Source organism: Pocillopora damicornis, chromosome 1 (genome assembly GCF_964200805.1).
Source record: "Pocillopora damicornis chromosome 1, jaPocDami1.2, whole genome shotgun sequence".
Classification (NCBI taxonomy): Eukaryota; Metazoa; Cnidaria; class Anthozoa; order Scleractinia; family Pocilloporidae; genus Pocillopora; species Pocillopora damicornis.
In genome coordinates, this window is record NC_142670.1 from 2,906,911 (window position 1) to 2,929,394 (window position 22,484).

Consider the following 22,484-nt stretch of genomic DNA (forward strand, 5'->3'; position numbering starts at 1 on the left):
CAAACAAAGCTTCCTGGCTTGGTGATCATTTCCTTTAGTCTCATGATCTTAGTGAAGACTTCCATTTATTATTGCAGGGAGAAATAAGATTCTGGTCACTCTTGGAGGTTAAAGGATTAAGGAGAGTCAATGAATTTTGGCTGAGGAAGCAGACCTTCAATGGCCAATCGGTTTTAACCGTCAGTTATATGGTAGGATCTGGGTAAGAGATTAGGGGTTCCCAAACACCGTTTTCTTTTGTTACACTAGAGCTTAAATAAGTTAAGAACCATTTCAATAATTATGAATCTTTGATATTTCCATTTGAGTAGTAACTTGCCCTCTATTTTTGGTAGAATTTAAGACAAGACATGAAGTTGAAGGAAGAGATGGGCTGAGAGCCGCGCCACCGGATCCTCCTCCTGATCACGGTGACATTTTGAAGCCCGTCCGTTTACGTGATGCAGCACAGGGACAAAAAAGGGAGAAGTGTTCCCTGACGGTTTTAATGGGGTAACTGTTGGCTGTAAAACGGCCAAAAATTTAGCTGTAAGCTGCAAGAGAAAAGTTAAACGTGAGGAAAATTTGAGGTAAACACAATGAAAATATTTCACCGATAGCCGTAAATTGGAAAAAATTTAGCCGTGAGCCGTAAAAGTCATCACTCCGTTAAAAACCGTCTTTTGTCAACAACATGACACACTCTCCGCTTTTAATCTTAGAGAGTTCAACCCTTCAACTGCCGGTTCAACTGCCAAAACCAAAGTAAACTCAACAACCAGTTGGTAAAATACACCTTTAAACCCAAACATCAAAATGTATATTCTCCATATCGTTCTTTGTACATAACCTGTGGTATTAATAAGGAGAATTTGTTTAAAATCACGAGCTTTACTAGTTTGTGATCATTTCCTTGATTCTCATGACGCGTGTGCTTCATTGCACAGTGATACTGTTTGGAGAAATTGGATGCTAGTCACTCTCAGAGATTTTAGGCTGATCTCATTGCCAAGTACGAAATTTATTCATATATACATCTATATATATATATATATATAATTTTTTCACAGCTAAGTGTAAATCAAAAGCTCAGAGTGAGTTTAAAATCAATTTTTTCTAATTGAGTCAGTTTTGATGTTTTGTATGACCTGTTTGGGTTTTTGTTTTCGGCATTATATTTTAAATCTCGGATTTTCTTTCATATGATCAGTGATCAGACTGAGATATCGTTCCTATCAATAAATATAATATAACAGAATGTCTAGCTAGTATGCTACGCAAATTCATTGAATATTGGGAAGCCAGTACGCAAATCTATCTTGCGTAAAAGCGAACAACTGAAACTCTTTAAATAAGCGAGTTTTCCTTCGCATCTGGAATCCGGGAATTTCTCGCCGTAAACATTTGCCGAAAGAAAACCTTGTCGAAGACACTTCCGAAAAAACTTGCTCTAGTGGTTAAACAGAGTGGTACATTTGAAAATGCAACTCAAAATATTTTTCATGAAAGCCATAATCGTTGCGGATGACGGGAACAATTAGATGAAATAGCACGAGTATCTCAAAATGGATCGAAAACCGAAAAAATGGCTCCTATGTAGATCGTCAATCGGCGATAAGTTAGTTGACAGAAAAGATGTTTTAGTTGTGACATACCACACCTAAAGTCAAGGGGGAGAGGGAGTCGTTAATGTTGCCCCTATGATGAATTTTCATCTGTCATTTCTTTTTAATTAGCTATTTTGGCTAAATTTCCCTCTCTTTCGCACAGGACGAAGCTAGGGTAACTTTGTACAGTGTTCCAATCTTTCATTGTCTTTAAAGGAATGAGTATGTTGGAACGGACACGCAATTAAACAATATATTGGAGACCTTTTTTTATTGATAGCTTGACACTAAATTTCTAGAACCACTTAAAATGCAGCAACAGCTTTAATTTACCACCTAAACTAACTGAAGTGTTATCACCTTAAAGGCTTTTAAAACAATCAAAGTACAATATTTCCACGAATATAATGTGAATTACGTCATATGCGTTAAATGGATCCAAGAGCGATCATCTTCCCGGGTATTTGCACTAGCCGGGGTAGAGAAGGGGAGGGAGGGGGGGAGGGGAGGACCGAAGTTTTTCCTCTTTTTGTAAGAAGAGCCCCCTACACAGATTGAGCCATTTGAGGTCACGTGAAAAGATATTGCAAGCCCTCCTCTCTCTCTCTCGTATGGGTCCAGGCCGGATATCACTTTGTTCGCGGAGTTTTTGCTTTTACGAGAGGTTTTCTATTCCTGAGTAATCTCCTTTATAAGAACAAAGCTCGACTGAAGCTTGGATCGAGATAATCGCACTTGCATGGAATCAATAACTTATATACACAAACCTTATTTGAGTTGTAAATACAAGAAATTAATGTAAATATTGTCAAACTTTTAATCAAAATGTTTTCAACTCTCTCACTCAAAAATGAATGTTCCATTTCAACGGCCTACCGCTGACTCCTTAGCTCTATCTTCCATATGTCTGTTGACTGTGTAAGTCTTCGGTATTTCTGATATAAGAAACAAGAGCAAAAACAAGAAGGAAAAAACAAACTGGATCGAACGAAAACAATAATAATAATAATACAATTATTTAACAAATAAATGTCGTAACGATGGTTAAGAGCTGTGAAAAGTCAATCTAATGCTTTCCTGGTCAATGGCAGGAAGATCTTATCATAGATGTTCTAACTATAAAAATTAAATACATGTATAAGGCGACACGTAATTTTAATTGACTTTTCTGTTCAATTATTCATCGAAATCTAGGGTTAAATACAGTTAACTTAATAAAAAGAGACCTCTTTTCAGATGGTAAAGCCTATCTCCTTAAATAACATTCTTTTCATATCCATTGTTAAATATCTCAGTATTTGCATACATTTTAAAATGCTGAGCTGCACCTCTAAAAAAGCTTTTAAATTCCGAATTCTGATAGTAAATAATCAAACGGAATACATGATTGAATGGCATTTGGATGAATACATGGTATTTTACAATGGATCAAGAACTACGAGATTGGCTCCTGAGTGGATCTACATTCGGCAATAAGGTTAGTTGACACATAACATTCACGTAATCGCTTTTAAGGATGGTTTATTAAATACTTTTTTAATGTACAGGGTTTACTACAACACCCCGTCACCCACTCAATTTTATAAGAAAAAAAGTGCAAAATCTTACAGCAATAAAGTCAATGAAATGCCGTTTTTCCATCACAGACAAGAAAAAAATGCAATGTTGTGCTGTGGACGAGTGGGTGAAATGCTATGAGGAATAAAACTGGTCTACTATTCCAGAATTGATCTTCAACCGTAATGTGTCAACAACTTTGTCGCTAATTGTAATGTAGAATAACATGAGCTGTTTTCCCCCTCAAGATTCTTAGTCTAATCATTATGAATATTCAAGCTCAATAACATTATCTAACTTGTTGTCATATCTAATCTCTATTAACCCTTTAACTCCCATTAGTGACCAAGACAGAATTTCTCCTTACTATATCCATACAATATCATGCAGGCAAGTGATGAGAATAAAGAAAAATATAAATTGTGGGATTACTAATTGATCTGATATCAAATTCTCCAAGCTAACATAATGAGAATCATTTGGCAGACAGTAATGAGAATTACTAATGATATCTTGAGATTTAAAGGATTAAAATCACCTATGCATTAGATGGCAAGCGGTTGGGTTGTTTTTTCTACAGTAGTGTGATGGTCACCTGACCATGGCCTGCCTTGTTGTAACAACATTCATTCTGCTGATTGTTTCCAACATTGAAGGATCCACCACCACCCCCACAGAAATCCGAACGGTGACGTCCACTGCCTCCCCCAGAGTATCCTCCTCCTCCTCCTCCTCCGCTGCTCCATCCCGAAGCTCCACCTCCTCCGCCAAACCCACCATAGACGTCGAGACTCCCTGATCTCCCACCAACCCCTCCCTGCAGAAATCCCTTACCACCCTCGCCACCACCTCCCTCGGTCCTATTGAAATTAATTCCACTGGAGTAAAACCCGCCACCACCACCACCTGAAATATCAGGATATTAATTAATTAGAAAACTTTTAATGGGGATATCGTGAGATTATGGCAGAATAAACATTTCGTACGAAATTTTTAAATTACTACCAAAATGCTGAAATGCTAAAGATTATTGAAAAATATTCTTACCTGATAATCCAGAATCAGCAGTCTGTGCACCATGTCCATTGCTCCCCCCTGCCCATAATCTGTACCCAGGATTCCCTGACGTGTTTGTGCTGGCGTCACATTCTGTATGTCTTGAACGTACAAATGCTACCCCTCCTCCGCCTCCTGCTATTATCAAAGGTGTGTTGGCTCCTCTCACTACAAATGTACCTCCACCACCTCCAGAAGAATAACGCCTCTTGTTTATTCCTCCTTCTTGACCTACAAGTACCTGGATGACTTCACCCTTGTTTAAGCGGAATGTTCCAATCATTCTTGCTCCTCTTCCGCGATACTGAGAGCTGCTTGTCAGTAGATCGTACCCTCCAGCTGCCCCTATTGCTTCTATTCTGTAATCACCAGTGTTCGGTACAGTCCACTGTTGAATACCGCTGGACAGAGCAACTTGTCCGTCATGATCATGATCAGCGTAGTAACTTCCGAGCGATGTTGGACCACATCTTCCAGTGGCATTGAGATTTGAGAACACGGCTTTGAATGCTGAGAGGAAAATATAAATTTGACATCCATTTTTTTATTAAGTTGCATTGCCATCTTTATCACGAATGTTTATGTTTAGTCTGGAAGCTGTTTGTATGATCAGTTCAAAAAGCTGAGAGAACAAATATGTTACATTAAGCTCGTTAAGGGCAGTTCAGATCTTAAGTTTTCCTACTCTGAGAAATTTGAAATTATTTTGACTGTTTGGAGGAAAATTTAGGGTACGGGTTACTTATCACAGGAAGAGTCTTCCCCTTTAAGGGGTTTTCGGGCGGATTCCTGTATAAACGTATCAGGAAATGAACCACTTCAGCGAAATCTATGGAAAACTCGTCTTATTTAGTTCCTGGTCATTGCCCTGATAGAATCCTAAGCCCATTAAATGTAATTCGTACGACCTCGATTTCGTAGATTTCAGGTTGTTTCAGTGTTCATTTGGTAGAGGGAAGGTGTGCTTGCATAGCATTAGTATTTCCCGTTGTCACGATTTACATCGAATGATAAAGTATCTGTCTGAGCTGCAATGATTGAGGTAAGTATTCGTTTTAAACGCACATTTTATCAGAGTTTATGTCCGGCGCCGTTTCAAGTGGATCACGCAAATCGTTATCAGTTAAACTTCTGAAAAAAACTATTAAAAAAAAATAAAACAACATTTCTTATACTTACTGCAATTGAATCCCGTTTTGCATTTGCATGTGTAAGAGCCGTCTATGTTATTGCAACTTGCATTATAGTGACAGCCATGGATGTGGCTGGTACACTCGTCCACATCTGAAAAGTTGGAAAATCCATCAATTTTTTTTAGCAAACTTGACTGTGATAGATATTAGTGGTAATTTGTTTTCGTCTTCAGATAAATCACTTTCAGCGCAAATGGCTAGACATTTTAGTCTTCTCGGATGAGGAAGAAAAAACCGTCCGCCCCTTCTACTGCATCGCTAAATAATTCATACACTTATTGCAGAGATTAGGGAATATAGCTGCTAGTGTTATGGTATGGCCCTAATTCTTAAAATGAGGGTATCTGCAAAAACTTTTCGAGTTTACGCCCCAACATTCCAAGTGTACTATTGTTTACAGTTTGAACTACCTGGCTAGCATTCCTGATAAAGCCGATTTACGATTGTATACGTGAAGTATACCCTTATAGCGGTACGCCCCATAAGTATCCAGTCAGTTGGAGTTAAGAGATCGACGGAGATAGATCAGAGTTTCTTTTTACACAAGATTCTTCCGGTTAGGTAACGTTGCAGTTTCTCTAAGCCGGTAAAGACAGGATCAGAGGTAGGTCTCAGCTTATTGTATTTAGTTTCCTTTCTCTTCGACTTCATTTGTTTTCTTATTAGTCTCATCCCATTTTTTGATCTTGTACATTATAATTTCCCTTTTTTAGTTTTCACCGCATGTGTACCATAGTCAGACGACAGCATTAAACGTTGTTGAATCAACTTGTGTTGTCGATTCCTACACTGTGATACTCCCCGAACTCCAGTGCACAACACCCCGTGTCCGCTGCACTGGGTACGCGACAGCCTTAATTCTTAAAATGGGGGTATTCGCAAAAGTTTCCTTCAAAAATTGTAAACTGTTCAATGCAGTCTGGCCAAAGTGCCAAACAAGGCTTTGTAAAGCGCCATAAGCCATTGGATATGATTCTATGAAAATATTTCATTATTATTAATATGTCTCTATGAATATCTATGAATCTCACCTGTGCAATTCCGACCGTTCCCCTGATAACCCTCTGTACAGTTACACGTAAATGATCCCTCGGTATTATTACAAACAGCTTTGGCATGACAGTCATGAGAGTTGTCAATACACTCGTTTCTATCTAAACAAAGAAAACAACGAGGACTGATATGAGCTTATCCGCAAGCTGGATGAAGAACCTTTAGAACATTAAAAAAGAATATTAGTGAGACCTTTTTCACAGTTTTCTCCCGTGTAACCATCTGGACACAGACAAATGTATCTCTTGTCGGTATATCCATTGAGACAGGTGGAATTATGGAGGCAAGGATTACTGGAGCATGGATTCTGATAGGATAGAAAAACGTCTGTTAGCATCTATACTTGACCAAAAACATTCAAGCTGATTTCAGAGGATTGTATTGTAATGTAAAGTAAAATCCTACCTCAGAGGCCCAGAGAATAAAACCTTTTTCTATTTCTTTATCTTCACGATGTTGGGCGTGGTCAAAATTACTTAGTTGGCAGAGCCTGAAGCCTGTCTCGTTTGGTGGGCCGATGTTCACAGACAAACAATTGCTCTCCATGAGGCACTCATATCTACAGTCATGAGTCATGAGCTCCTTCCCCATTGGCAAGTAAATTTCTTTAAATACGTATCGTTGAGGAGCACTTTCTCCTTCTGATCTCTTAAACCTAAGACTTCGGCAGCCAAAATCTGGAGGCATTGGATTCATAAGAAAAAATGTCATGAGAATTTCAGCTCGAGAAATACTTATACTCTGATCAGAAACGTGAATACTACTGCTAGGGCGATACATGTCAGATATTACAGAATTTATTAGTGTACCTTAACAACACTTTGGGTCAGCACAAAAAAAAAAAATTAAAAAGAAAATAAACAACAATACTACTTTTAATCCGTTAGTTAATGAAACACAAAAAAAACCTTTTAAAGTGACTTTCCTGATAACAGAATAAATAACGGGAAAAAAATTGTTGCTGTTAGATCTTCATGGTAGCCTTTTACATTAAAAGGGCTTTTGGTATTAAGGTAGTTTGTAAAAGATAGCTAAAAGATAAATCAATTAGGTTTCAAACTTATCGTTTCGCGCAATGATGCAAGAGATCGTTTTACCATAAAATTGCTTTAAAAAGAAAAATTTCAGACTTTAATATGAATCTTGAGTTTCTTAAAAATAAAGTGTTTTTTATTACGAGGTAATTTTCACACTACAACTGTGTGTTCCATCGGTAGCCAATATCGGATTGTTTACTTTCCCTGCAATCTTAACAGGTTTAAACCTGTTTGAAAACTCTGGTTGGCTTATGTCGCCTTATATATAAAATACATGAAAATATGTTCAGCCTGAATTGTAAAACTCTATGTTATTTTAGCTAGGGGAAGAAACCACCTGCTTTGGTGTTAATGAGCAAATAGAATATCTGATGTTTGTCTTTGTTAATGCCTGGCTCCTACTTAAATGGTCGACTCAAAACTCTCCCTCTTTGCAAATCGTTCTTCCTCTTAAATTTCGTTTACATACATCATCTTTTAGTCTCAAGACCTATCGTGCAGAAAAACTGATATTTAAAGGAACGAAATGCAGTTTGGGAAAGCGTCGTGGTGTAGGGCATGCCATGATGAAGGTTTTCTTAAGTACGAGGACTCAGCTAGTGCGCTTCGCACGCTGCAGCTGAAGAGCGACTAGCAATGAAAGATATGTGCTACGCGTGAAACAAAAAACTGATTAGAAAATAATTACCGAGAAAAGTTTTGGTTAATTTTTTTAACCGGAAAAAATATAGATTGGCAAGTTTTTCTCGTCATTTCAACTCAAAAGTCAACAACAATTTTCCATTAATTAAAAACTTATGGATCATAGAAATAACGTCGACAATGTTTAACCTTATGCCAGCATAGGTGTCAAAGTGAGACAGCATTTAATTACGTAAAATAAGTAAATAAGTTAAGTAAATACTCTCTAAGAAATTTTGAACCTGCGATGAAAACCTTACCGGAAGGTTTTCGTCTTCCCGCAAGATTTTCGTAAAGTGTTAGACACTTTATTTGCTCTCGAAATTGGTTTCATGTCTGGTCTCGAGAAATGTCCGTGTTGAAAAGTTGATATTCAACGGACCGAGATATTCTTGCACTTTGAGAAAGTTTTAGTTCAAGATGAAGCCACTTTTGGCAAGTAATTAATTTATACTTTTCAAGAAACTTTTGTCAATTGCGATTAAAAACTCCAAATTTTAAAAATTTTCTGAAAAATCTTCATGTCAATTAATTTTAAAAGAAAAGTAATATTTTCCAAATCATTTGTAGAAATCTTTTATTAAAAACTACGAAATCATGTGTTAAAAATCCATATCGCCGTGCGATAAATTAATGTTGCTTCGCCTGTAAATCGACGGGGAAGCAGGAAGTATTTTCTATTCAGTTTTTTCTTTCACGCGTAGCACATAGATTTGATTGTTAGTGGCTCTTTAAACTGTAGCATAACATCCTTTTTATCTACTTCTCCAAGATGTGTAATCGAGCGATAAGGTAGAAAAAGGGTTTAAAAACTCTCAAACTTTCATCCTCTGTATCAACTTAGTCTAACATAGTCGTGAAAGCCAACGAATCGACGGATGTGTGATCATGAAGGTTTTCTTGAATACAAAGCCAATTGAAAAGCATACTATAAAGAATAACACTTGACCATAATTTTAGGAACTTTCTCTCGCTTAGGTAATAATTCCTGTTAGGGGCATCCGATATCGCTCCGAAATTTGCGTTAGCCAATACTTGATGCTACTTCAATTTTTCCGTCTATTAGAAATGTTTTGCTGCTAAACCTACAGAGAGTATATATTATAGCTTTCTGAAGCTGGCAAAGCGCTTCAAAGCTGATATAAAATGAAAGTCAGTGTTAATGACAAAGATGGATAAAAAAAAACTTTACCCGGAAAACGGTGACGTTTACAAGTTTGTTTCGCGAGAGACACGTAGAGCTTATCAGGTATTTTAACGTAAATTATAAGTTGAACTTGGTACTTTGTACTAATATAATTAGTTAGAAGTCAATGAAACAAATAACTTTGAAAAAGATGCAGAAATATGCTATTCACAAGTATTACATTTCTAGCTTTTTTCGAAGAAATAACGGACTGGAATTCTAAACATAAGAGGGATGAGCTAAGGAAAGCAGTTAAATATCAAAGACTTACCTTTGTTTCCATCCGCAGGGCAGTGAAGCCATCCTCCCCACAGAACTGTTATGGACAGTAAAGATAGAGATAGTTTGGTGGGAATCTTCATCCTTGAAGAAAATGCTTGTACATGTTTATCGTTTACAGTGAAGCTGGATACTCTACCGTCAAGCTTAAATGCTACTTGAAGTTGGCAGGTTGCGTAATTTAATTGTCCAATTTCGTAGCGATTGTCTCGTTTCTCAAGTTAATTTAAAAGCCTTTTAATATATTCCTTCCATTTCTTCTATGACAGGAATATAAAAATAGATTTAGAACTTCAGTTTTCTTGTCATTTTTAACCATTCATAACTTTACAAGATCATTAGGTGTAATGTAAAATGTAAATTAGCCTCCGTAAACAGTTCCTAAAGTTGACGTTTCGAGCGTTGGCTTTAATCCTTTTTCATTCTGACAAAAGGCTAACGCTCGAAACGTCGGCTTAGAAACTCTTTACAGTAGCAAATTTACGCTATCAACTCAACTGATAAAACTGATCTTTTAATACCCCCTACCGACGAAGCACCACAGCCTGTTTATTTGTAAATGTAGGCTCATTAAGTCAAATCCTTTTGCAACGTTGACATTCGTTCATCTTTCATTGCTGAATAAAAGCGTCTTACCAGAGCAATATAATCCAATGCAATAAAATGTTGTCGATGACACAAGTTAATTACGAATATCGTCCTGAGGAGTGGCTAAAATAAAAAATACATCTATTTTTGTAACCTAAAAATTACTTGATTTGTGTTTGGGAAGCAAAAAAAAGAAAACTAAATTCTCCTTCCGTTGGTGACTTTACGAGGGTACAAAAATATATCTTTGAGATATTCATTATGTGGCAAATTGTTATCTTCCTGTCTGGCAGCTGGAGATCGTCAATTATGAAAACAGCAGGCTGCATTGAAGATGACCTGCGCAGAGCCACCCTTAGAATCATCTTGAAGATTATTTAAAGCATCATTTGATTTGAAATATCATATTTATGTCGTCTTCTCTGGAACGTCTTCGATTTCGATTTTACTCTTTGCTCCATTATTGTTAATAGGCATCAAAATTTTCGTCGATAGGTTTTTATTCTAACAAAAAAGTACCCGTTGTTGTGCTATTTGCTTGTTTTAACTGCATCGATATTTATGCTTTCGACATCGTTCATAATCCTTTTTTCTTCCTGATCTTTCAATTTATCCTTTCCCTCAATCTCCCCGTTTTCTAATGAATTTTCAGAATTTTTCTCTAAAGCGTCCAAATGTTTGCCGCATGCATCGCAGCTTTAATGAAATTTTGCACGCAGGCTACGCAACCACGCGAAACGATGAAATGTAGTGTCCATGTCATCTCCTTAAACTTCCTGACAACCCCAAAAAGAAAAATGATAATAACCACATAAGAAATAAGTCAAGAGATAAAAATCGAAAAAAAAAAATGTTGATGAAGCGATAAATTGATGAAATATAAAGACGATGATCGGGAATTTTTATTTCATGAAACTAACGCGTATCGAGAATTCTATTAACTAATTCTTCAGCTGATTTCGGAACTCTCCTGTTAAATACGCATGAGAACCTTAACGAATGCTTAACACTTTACATCCTATGATCAGAATGAATATTCTCCATACTTTCCCTTTATATTTCCACTGCTGCTGATAAGGAGACTGTTTGACAAACAAAGCTTCCTGGCTTGGTGATCATTTCCTTTATTCTCATGATCTTAGTGAAGACTTCCATTTATTATTGCAGGGAGAAATAAGATTCTGGTCACTCTTGGAGGTTAAAGGATTAAGGAGAGTCTATGAATTTTGGCTGAGGAAGTTTTCAAGTCTCGTACCCAGACCTTCAATGGCCAATCGGTTTTAACCGTCAGTTATATGGTAGGATCTGGGTAAGAGATTAGGGGTTCCCAAACACCGTTTTCTTTTGTTACACTAGAGCTTAAATAAGTTAAGAACCATTTCAATAATTATAAATCTTTGATATTTCCATTTGAGTAGCAACTTGCCCTCTGTTTTTGGTAGAATTTAAGATAAGACATGAAGTTGAAGGAAGAGGTGGGCTGAGAGCCGCGCCACCGGATCCTCCTCCTGATCACGGTGATATTTTGAAGCCCGTCCGTTTACGTGATGCAGCACAGGGACAAAAAAGGGAGAAGTGTTCCCTGACGGTTTTAATGGGGTAACTGTTGGCTGTAAAACGGCCAAAAATTTAGCCGTAAGCTGCAAGAGAAAAGTTAAACGTGAGGAAAATTTGAGGTAAACTCAATGAAAATATTTCACCGATAGCCGTAAATTGGAAAAAATTTAGCCGAGAGCCGTAAAAGTCATCACTCCGTTAAAAACCGTCTTTTGTTAACAACATGACACACTCTCCGCTTTTAACCTTAGAGAGTTCAACCCTTCAACTGCCGGATCAACTGCCAAAACCAAAGTAAACTCAACAACCAGTTGGTAAAATACACCTTTAAACCCAAACATCAAAATGTATATTCTCCATATCGTTCTTTGTACATAACCTGTGGTATTAATAAGGAGAATTTGTTTAAAATCACGAGCTTTACTAGTTTGTGATCATTTCCTTGATTCTCATGACGCGTGTGCTTCATTGCACAGTGATACTGTTTGGAGAAATTGGATGCTAGTCACTCTCAGAGATTTTAGGCTGATCTCATTGCCAAGTACGAAATTTATTCATATATACATCTATATATATATATAATTTTTTCACAGCTAAGTGTAAATCAAAAGCTCAGAGTGAGTTTAAAATCAATTTTTTCTAATTGAGTCAGTTTTGATGTTTTGTATGACCTCTTTGGGATTTTGTTTTCGGCATTATATTTTAAATCTCGGATTTTCTTTCATATGATCAGTGATCAGACTGAGATATCGTTCCTATCAATAAATATAATATAACAGAATGTCTAGCTAGTATGCTACGCAAATTCATTGAATATTGGGAAGCAAGTGCGCAAATCTATCTTGCGTAAAAGCGAACAACTGAAACTCTTTAAATAAGGAAGTTTTCCTTCGCATCTGGAATCCGGGAATTTCTCGCCGTAAACATTTGCCGAAAGAAAACCTTGTCGAAGACACTTCCGAAAAAACTTGCTCTAGTGGTTAAACAGAGTGGTACATTTGAAAATGCAACTCAAAATATTTTTCATGAAAGCCATAATCGTTGCGGATGACGGGAACAATTAGATGAAATAGCACGAGTATCTCAAAATGGATCGAAAACCGAAAAAATGGCTCCTATGTAGATCGTCAATCGGCGATAAGTTAGTTGACAGAAAAGATGCTTTAGTTGTGACATACCACACCTAAAGTCAAGGGGGAGAGGGAGTCGTTAATGTTGCCCCTATGATGAATTTTCATCTGTCATTTCTTTTTAATTAGCTATTTTGGCTAAATTTCCCTCTCTTTCGCACAGGACGAAGCTAGGGTAACTTTGTACAGTGTTCCAATCTTTCATTGTCTTTAAAGGAATGAATATGTTGGAACGGACACGCAATTAAACAATATATTGGAGACCTTTTTTTATTGATAGCTTGACACTAAATTTCTAGAACCACTTAAAATGCAGCAACAGCTTTAATTTACCACCTAAACTAACTGAAGTGTTATCACCTTAAAGGCTTTTAAAACAATCAAAGTGCAATATTTCCACTCATATAATGTGAATTACGTCATATGCGTTAAATGGATCCAAGAGCGATCATCTTCCCGGGTATTTGCACTAGGCGGGGCAGAGAAGGGGAGGGAGGGGGGGAGGGGAGGACCGAAGTTTTTCCTCTTTTTGTAAGAAGAGCCCCCTACACAGATTGAGCCATTTGAGGTCACGTGAAAAGATATTGCAAGCCCTCCTCTCTCTCTCTCGTATGGGTCCAGGCCGGATATCACTTTGTTCGCGGAGTTTTTACTTTTACGAGAGGTTTTCTATTCCTAAGTAATCTCCTTTATAAGAACAAAGCTCGACTGAAGCTTGGATCGAGATAATCGCACTTGCATGGAATCAATAACTTATATACACAAACCTTATTTGAGTTGTAAATACAAGAAATTAATGTAAATATTGTCAAACTTTTAATAAAAATGTTTTCAACTCTCTCACTCAAAAATGAATGTTCCATTTCAACGGCCTACCGCTGACTCCTTAGCTCTATCTTCCATATGTCTGTTGACTGTGTAAGTCTTCGGTATTTCTGACATAAGAAACAAGAGCAAAAACAAGAAGGAAAAAACAAACTGGATCGAACGAAAACAATAATAATAATAATAATAATAATAATAATAATAATACAATTATTTGACAAATAAATGTCGTAACGATGGTTAAGAGCTGTGAAAAGTCAATCTAATGCTTTCCTGGTCAATGGCAGGAAGATCTTATCATAGATGTTCTAACTAAAACAATAAAATACATGTATAAGGCGACACGTGATTTTAATTGACTTTTCTGTTCAATTATTCATCGAAATCTTGGGTTAAATACAGTTAACTTAATAAAAAGAGACCTCTTTTCATATGGTAGAGCCTATCTCCTTAAATAACATTCTTTTCATATCCATTGTTAAATATCTCAGTATTTGCATACATTTTAAAATGCTGAGCCGCACCTCTAAAAAAGCTTTTAAATTCCGAATTCTGATAGTAAATAATCAAACGGAATACATGATTCAATGGCATTAGGATGAATACATTGTATTTTACAATGGATTGGCTCCTGAGTGGATCTACATTCTGCGATAACGTTAGTTGACACATAAAATTCACGTAATCGCTTTTAAGGACGTTTTATTAAATATTTTTTTTTTAATTTACAGGGTTTACTACAACACCCCGTCACCCACTCAATTTTATAAAAAAAAAAGTGCAAAATCTTACAGCACTAAAGTCAATGAAATGCCGTTTTTCCATCACAGACAGAAGAAAAAAATGCAATGTTGTGCTGTGGACGAGTGGGTGAAATGCTATGAGGAATAAATCTGGTCTACTATTCCAGAATTGATCTTCAACCGTAATGTGTCAACAACTTTGTCGCTAATTGTAATGTAGAATAACATGAGCTGTTTTTCCCCTCAAGATTCTTAGTCTAATCACTATGAATATTCAAGCTCCATAACATTATCTAACTTGTTGTCAGATCTAATCTCTGTTAACCCTTTAACTCACATGAGTGACCAAGACAGAATTTCTCATTACTATATCCATACAGTATCATGCAGACAAGTGATGAGAATAAAGACAAATATAAATTGTGGGATTACTAATTGATCTGATACCAAATTCTCCAAGCTAACATAATGAGAATCATTTGGCAGACAGTAATGAGAATTACTGATGAGATCTTGAGATTTAAAGGATTAAAATCACCTATGCATTGGATGGGAAGCGTTTCGGTTGTTTTTTCTACAGTAGTGTGATGGTCACCTGACCATGGCCAGCGTTGTTGTAACAACATTCATTCTGCTGATTGTTTCCAACATTGTAGGATCCACCACCACCCCCACAGGTATCTGCAGAACCTTTTCCACTGCCTCCCCCAGAGTATCCTCCTCCTCCTCCTCCTCCTCCTCCTCCTCTTATCCTTCCCCTAGCTCCACCTCCTCCGCCAAACCCACCATAGACGTTGAAATCCTCTGATCTCCCACCCACCCCTCCCTGCAGAAATCCCTTACCACCCTCGCCACCATATCCCTCGGTCCCATTGAAATTGATTCCACTTCTTCCACTGGAGTAAAACCCGCCACCACCACCACCTGAAATATCATGATATTAATTAATTAGAAAAATGGGGATATCGTGAGATTATGGCAGAATAAACATTTCGTACGAAATTTTTAAATTACTAACAAAATGCTGAAATGCTAAAGATTATTGAAAAATATTCTTACCTGAAAATCCAGAACCAACAGTCTGTGCACCATGTCCATTGCTCCCCCCTGGCCATAATCTGTACCCAGGATTCCCTGTCGTGTTTGAGCTGGCGTCACATTCTGTATGTCTTGAAGATACATATTCTACCCCTCCTCCGCCTCCAGCTATTATCAAAGGTGTGTTGGCTCCTCTCACTACAAATGTACCTCCACCACCTCCAGAAGAATAAGACCTCTTGTTTATTCCTCCTTCTTGACCTACAAGTACCTGGATGACTTCACCCTTGTTTAAGCGGAATGTTCCAATCATTCTTGCTCCTCTTCCACGATACTGAGGGCTGTTACTTCGTTGATCGTACCCTCCAGCTGCCCCTATTGCTTCTATTCTGTAATCGCCAGTGTGCGGCACAGTCCACTGTTGAATACCGCTGGACAAAGCAACTTGTCCGTCATGATCCTTACCTGCGTAGTAACTTCCGAGCGATGTTGGACCACATCTTCCAGTGGCATTGAGATTTGAGAACACGGCTTTGAATGCTGAGGGGAAAATGTAAAATTGACATCCATTTTTTTTATTAAGTTGTAATTTCATCTTTATCACGAATGTTTATGTTTAGTCTGGCAGCTGGTCGTCTGATCAGTTTAAACAGCCGAGAGAACAAATACATAAAATTAAGCTCGTTAAGGGCAGTTCAGATCTTAAGTTTTCCTACTCTGAGAAATTTGAAATTATTTTGACTGTTTGGGGGAAAATTTAGGGTACGGGTTACTTATCACAGGAGGAGTCTTCCCCTTTAAGGGGTTTTCGGGCGGATTCCTGTATAAACATATCAAGAAATGAACCACTTCAGCGAAATCTATGGAATACTCGTCTTATTTAGTTCCTGGTAATTGCCCTGATAGAATCCTAAGCTCATTAAATGTAATTCGTACGACCTCGATTTCGTAGATTTCAGGTTGTTTCAGTGTTCATTTGGTAGAGGGAAGGTGTGCTTGCATAGGATTAGTATTTCCCGTTGTCACGATTTACATCGAATGATAAAGTATCTGTCTGAGCTGCAATGATTGAGGTAAGTATTCGTTTTAAACGCACATTTTATCATAGTTTATGTCCGGCGCCGTTTCAAGTGGATCACACAAATCGTTATCAGTTAAAATTCTGAAAAAAACTATTAAAAAAAAAATCAAACAACATTTCGTATACTTACTGCAATTGAATCCCGTTTTGCATTTGCATGTGTAAGAGCCGTCTGTGTTATTGCAACTTGCATTATAGTGACAGCCGTGGATGTGGCTGGTACACTCGTCCACATCTAAAAAGTTTGAAAATCAATCAATTTTCTTTCAGCAAACTTGACTGTGATAGATATTAGTCGTAATTTGTTTTCGTCTTCAGATAAATCACTCTCAGCGCAAATGGCTAGACATTTTAGTCTTCTCGGATGAGGAAGAAAAAACCGTTCGCCCCTTCTACAGCATCGTTATATAATTCATACACTTATTGCAGAGATTAGGGAACATAGCTGCTAGTGTTGTGGTATGGCCCTAATTCTTAAAATGAGGGTATCTGCAAAAATTTGTCGAGTTTAGGCCCCAACTTTCCAAGTGTACTATTGTTTACAGTTTGAACTACCTGGCTAGCATTCCTAATAAACCCGATTTGCGATTGTGTACGTGAAGTATACCCTTATAGCGGTACGCCCCTTAAGTATCCAGTCAGTTGGAGTTAAGAGTCGACGGAGATAGATCAGTTTCTTTTTACACAAGATTCTCCCAGTTAGGTAACGTTGCAGTTTCTCTAAGCCCGTAAAGACAGGATCAGAGGTAAGTCTCAGCTTATTGTATTTAGTTTCCTTTCTCTTCGACTTCATTTGTTTTGTTATCAGTCTCATCCCATTTCTTGATCTTGTACATTACAATTTCCCTTTTTTAGTTTTCACCGCATGTGTACCATAGTCAGACGGCAGCATTAAACGTTGTTGAATCAACTTGTGTTGTCGATTCCTACACTGTGATACTCCCCGAACTCCAGTGCACAACACCCCGTGTCCGCTGCATTGGGTACGCGACAGCCTTAATTCTTAAAATGGGGGTATTCGCAAACGTTTCCTTCAAAAATTGTAAACTGTTCAATGCAGTCTGGCCAAAGTGCCAAACAAGGCTTTGTAAAGCGCCATAAGCCATTGGATATGATGCTATGAAAATATTTCATTATTATTAATATGTCTCTATGAATATCTGTGAATCTCACCTGTGCAATTCCGACCGTTCCCCTGATAACCTTCTGTACAGCTACACGTAAATGATCCCTCGGTATTATTACAAACAGCTTTGGCATGACAGTCATGAGTGTTGTCAATACACTCGTTTCTATCTAAACAAAGAAAACAATGAAGACTGACATGAAGTTATCCGCAAGCTGGATGAAGAACCTTCAGAACATTAAAAAAGAATATTAGTGAGACCTTTTTCACAGTTTTCTCCCGTGTAACTATCTGGACACAGGCAAATGTATCTCTTGTCGGTATATCCGTTGAGACAGGTGGAATTATGGTAGCAAGGACTACTGGAGCATAGATTCTGATAGGATAGAAAAACGCCTGTTAGTGATTATACTTGACCAAAAAGATCCAAGCTGATTTCAGACGATTGTATTGTAATGTAAAGTAAAATCCTACCTCAGAGGCCCAGAGAATAAAACCTTTTCGTATTTCTTTATTTTCACCATGTTGAGTGTGGTCAAAAGTACTCAATTGGCAGAGCCTGAAGCCTGTCTTGTTTGGTGGGCCGATGTTTACAGACAAACAATTGCTCTCCATGAGGCACTCATATCTACATTTGTGAGTCATGAGCTCCTTCCCCATTGGCAAGTACGTTTCTTTAAATACATAACGTTGAGGAGCACATTCTCCTTCTGATCTCTTAAACCTAAGTCTTCGGCAGCCAAAATCTGGAGGCATTGGATTCATAAGGAAAAATGTCATCAGAATTTCAGCTAGGGAAATACTTACACTCTAATTAGAAACGGGAATACTACTGCTAGGGCGATACATATCAGATATTACAGAATTTATTATTGTACCTTAAAAGCACTTTGGGTCAGTAAGAAAAATGATAAATAAATAAATTTAAAAAAACAATCAACAACACTACCATTTTCAGTCCGTTACTTAATGAAACACAAAAAATAACCTTCTAAAGTGACTCCACTAATAACAGAATAAATAACGGAAAAAAAAAACGTTGCCGTTAGATCTTCATCGTAGCCTTTTGCATCAAAAGGGCTTTTGGTATTAAGGTAGTTCGTAAAAGATAGCTAAAGGATAAATCAATTAGCTTTGAGACTTATCGCTCCGCGTAAGATCTGATGCAATATATCATTTAACCATAAAATTGGTTTAAAAAGAAAATTTTCAGACTTTAATACGAATCTTCAGTTTTTTAAAAATGAAGTGTTTTTTATTACGAGGTAATTTTTAACGCTACAACTGTTTTTTCCATCGGTAGCCAATATCAGATTGTTTTACTTGTCCTGCAATCTTAACAGCTTTAAACCTATTTGAAAACTCTGGTGGGCTTATGTCGCCTTATACATGAAATATAAGAAAATATGTTCAGCCTGAATTATAAAACTCTATGTTATTTTAATCAAGAGAAGAAACCACCTGTTTTGGTGTTGATGGGCAAACAGCCAAAATCTTTAGACTCGAATAAAGAAAGTTTTTCATTTTTCCCCTGTACTTTTCATACTGAAGTGAACTCTTTTGAGTTGCCTAAATAGCAAAACTACAAAAAAGGCGATCATCTGATGCTTGTCTTCGTTAATGTTAAAACCTAGCTCCCACTTAAATGGGCGACTCAAAACTTTCCCCCGTTGCAAATCGCTCTTCCTCTTAAATTTCGTTTACATACATCATCTTTTAGTCTCAAGACCTATCGTGCGGAAAAACTGATGTTTAAAGGAACGAAATGCAGTTTGGGAAAGCGTCGTAATATGTAGGGCATGCCATCATGAAGGTTTAATAAGTACGGGGACTCAGCCAACGACTAACAATGAAATATACGTGCTACGCGTGAAACAAAAAACTGATTAGAAAATGTTTTCTGCCTTCCCGTCGTTTTTTAGCCGAAATTTTACAGACGAAAAGTTTGGTTCATTTTTTAACCGGAAAATAACATAGATTGGCAAGTTTCTCTTGTTATTTCAACTCGAAAATCTGTTTATGAAGATTTAGAAAAATTGTTGGTTTTTTTTAGTTAAAGCTCTAAAACACCTGTTATGGCGTTGTTGAACAAACAACCAAAATACAGAGCCCTGAATAGAGTAAGTTTGGTCTTATTTTCTTGAAAGATGTTACCTTCAAGGCAGTAATTATATTTTTTGAATTTCCTAATATGTCTTTTAAATGTAACCAAACCAAAAGAGAGGTTATTTGGCGTGTCTTTGTTTCTGTGATCTCTGATGCGCTTGGCTCCGACTTAGTTTGGCGACTAAAATTAAACCTCCCCTTCGTTGCAAATCTTTTCTTCTCTTAAATTTCGTTTACATGCATCATCTTTTAGTGTCAAGGACATATCGTGCTGCAAGAGTGATATTCACAGACTGAAATGTTCTTGCACTTCGAGAAGGCTTTAGTTCAAGATGAATCCGCTTTTGGCAAGTAATTAATTTATACTTTTCATGAAACTTTTGTCGATGGCGTTTAAAACTTAAAATTTTCAATTTTTTTGAAAAAATCTTCTGGTAAATTAATTTTAAAAGTAAAGCAATATTTTCCAAATCATTTCTAGAAACCTTTTATGAAAATCCATATCGCCGCGCGATGAATTGATGTTGCTTCGCCTGTAAATCGACGGGAAAGCAGGAGGTATTTTCTCTTCATTTTTCCTTTCACGCGTAGCACATTGATTTGATTGTTAGTGGCTCTTTAAACTGAGGCATAACTTCCTGTTATCCACTTGTCCAAAATGTGTAATCGAGCGATAAGATAAAGAAAGGGTTTAAAAACTCGTATAACTTTCCTCATCCTCTGTATCAACTTAGTCTAACATAACCGTGAAAGCTAACGAATTGACGGTGTGTGATCTTGAAGGTTTTCTTAAATACAGAGCCAATTGAAAAGCATACTATAAAGAATAACACTGGACCATAATTTTAGGAACTTTCACTCACTTAAGTAATAATTCCTGTTAGGGGCATCCGATATCGCTCCAAAATTTGCGCTAGTGAATACTTGATGCTGCTTCAATTTTTCCGTCTATTAGAAATGTTTTGCTGCTAAACCTACAGAGAGTATATATTATAGCTTTCTGAAGCTGGCAAAGCGCTTCAAAGCTGATATAAAATGAAAGTCAGTGTTAATGACAAAGATGGATAAAAAAAACTTTACCCCGAAAACGGTGACGTGTACAAGTTTGTTTCGCGAAAGACACATAGAGCTTATCAGGTATTTTAACGTAAATTATAAGTTCAACTTAGTACTTTCTACTGATATAATTAGTTAGAAGTCAATGAAACAAATAACTTTGAATAAAATATGCAGAAATTTGCTTTTCATAAGTATTACATTTCTAGCTTATTTTAAAGAATAACGGACTGGAATTCTAAACAAAAGAGGGATGAGCTAAGGAAAACAGTTAAATATCAAAGACTTACCTTTGTTTCCATCCGTAGGGCAGTGAAGCCATCCTCCCCACAGAACTGTTATGGACAGTAAAGATAGAGATAGTTTGGTGGGAATCTTCATCCTTGAAGAAAATGCTTGTACATGTTTATCGTTTACAGTGAAGCTGGACACTCTACCGTCAAGCTTAAATGCTACTCGAAGTTGGCAGGTTGCGTAATTGTTTAAAAATTGTCCAATTTCGTAGCAATTGTCTCGTTTCTCAAGTTAATTTAAAAGCCTTTTAATATATTCCTTCCATTCCTTCTTTGACAGGAATATAAAAATAGTTTTATAACTTCAGTTTTCTTGTCATTTTCAACCATTCATAACTTTACAAGATCATTAGGTGTAATGTAAAATGCAAATTGGCCTCCGTAAACAGTTCCTAAAGTTGACGTTTCGAGCGTTGGCTTTAATTCTTTTTCATTCTGACGAAGGGCTAACGCTCGAGACGTCGGCTTAGAAACTCTTTACAGTAGCAAATTTACTCTATCAACTCAACTGATAAAACCGATCTTTTTATATCCCCTACCGACGAAGCACCACAGACTGTTTATTTGTAAATGTAGGCTCATTAAGTCAAATCCTTTTGCAACGTTGACGTCCGTTCATCTTACTTGATTTGTGTTTGGGCAAGCAAAAAAAATAAAACTAAATTCTCCTTCTGTTAGTGACTTTACGAGGGTTTAAAAATATATCTTTGATATATTCATTATGTGGCAAATTTTTATCTTCCTGTGTGGCAGCTGGAGATCGTCAAATATGAAAACAGAAGGCTGCATTGAAGATGACCTGCGCAAAGCCACCCTTAGAATCATCTAGAAGATTATTTAAAGCATCATTTGATTTGAAATATCATATTTTTGTCGTCTTCTCTGGAACCTCTTCGATTTCGATTTTACTCTTTGCTCCATTACTGTTAATAGGCACCGAAATTTTCGTCGATAGGTTTTTATTCTAACAAAAAAGTACCCCATCGATATTTATAATTTCGACATAGTTCATAATCCTTTTTACTTCCTGATCTTTTAATTTATCCTGTCCCTCAATCTCCCCGCTTTCTATTGAATATTCAGAATTTTTCCTTATAGCGCCAAATGTTTGCCGCATGCATCGCAGTTTTAATGAAAATTTGCGCGCAGGCTACGCAACCTCACAACACGATGAAACGTAGTGTCCATGTCATCTCCTAAAACTTCCTTGACAATCTCAGAAAGAAAAATGAAAATAATCACATAAAAAATAAGTAAAGCGATAAAAATCGAAAAAAAAATATTGCTGAAGCGATAAATTGATGAAATATAAA

At 36.9% G+C, this 22,484-nt stretch overlaps 2 protein-coding genes across 3 annotated transcripts; both read right to left on the bottom strand.

Moving 5' to 3' along the window:
• Positions 1 to 1,857: 1,857 nt before the first annotated feature.
• LOC149051326 (uncharacterized) lies at positions 1,858 to 7,294 on the bottom strand. The gene is made up of 5 exons (XM_089199425.1): positions 6,851 to 7,294; positions 6,638 to 6,752; positions 5,379 to 5,483; positions 4,191 to 4,709; positions 1,858 to 4,049 (listed from the first exon to the last, which is right to left on the bottom strand). The coding sequence occupies exons 1-5, from the start codon at positions 7,223 to 7,225 to the stop codon at positions 3,718 to 3,720; spliced, it is 1,446 nt and encodes a 481-aa protein (XP_089055551.1). The 5' UTR covers positions 7,226 to 7,294; the 3' UTR covers positions 1,858 to 3,717.
• A 7,606-nt stretch (positions 7,295 to 14,900) lies between these two features.
• Positions 14,901 to 21,341, bottom strand: LOC149051327 (uncharacterized). Of its 2 annotated transcripts, XM_089199429.1 has the most exons (6): positions 21,169 to 21,341; positions 18,191 to 18,462; positions 17,978 to 18,092; positions 17,764 to 17,886; positions 15,531 to 16,049; positions 14,901 to 15,395 (listed from the first exon to the last, which is right to left on the bottom strand). In XM_089199429.1, the coding sequence occupies exons 1-6, from the start codon at positions 21,257 to 21,259 to the stop codon at positions 15,046 to 15,048; spliced, it is 1,470 nt and encodes a 489-aa protein (XP_089055555.1). In that variant the 5' UTR covers positions 21,260 to 21,341; the 3' UTR covers positions 14,901 to 15,045. The 2 variants fall into 2 exon arrangements, with proteins under 2 accessions (XP_089055555.1, XP_089055559.1); XM_089199433.1 differs by lacking the exons at positions 17,764 to 17,886; positions 17,978 to 18,092; positions 18,191 to 18,462; positions 21,169 to 21,341 and adding an exon at positions 16,721 to 16,825.
• Between the last annotated feature and the right edge of the window lie 1,143 nt (positions 21,342 to 22,484).

Bases quoted from the DNA above. Each gene is read 5' to 3' on its own strand.
- LOC149051326 (XM_089199425.1), bottom strand. From the start codon at position 7,225: ATGTATCGCCCTAGCAGTAGTATTCACGTTTCTGATCAGAGTATAAGT. The intron at 6,753-6,850 runs GTAGGATTTTAC...CTATCCTATCAG, and splicing joins TTATTCTCTGGGCCTCTGAG to AATCCATGCTCCAGTAATCC. The intron at 4,050-4,190 runs GTAAGAATATTT...CTGATATTTCAG, and splicing joins TGCTGATTCTGGATTATCAG to GTGGTGGTGGTGGCGGGTTT.
- LOC149051327 (XM_089199429.1), bottom strand. From the start codon at position 21,259: ATGAAGATTCCCACCAAACTATCTCTATCTTTACTGTCCATAACAGTT. The intron at 18,093-18,190 runs GTAGGATTTTAC...CTATCCTATCAG, and splicing joins TTATTCTCTGGGCCTCTGAG to AATCTATGCTCCAGTAGTCC. The intron at 15,396-15,530 runs GTAAGAATATTT...ATGATATTTCAG, and splicing joins TGTTGGTTCTGGATTTTCAG to GTGGTGGTGGTGGCGGGTTT.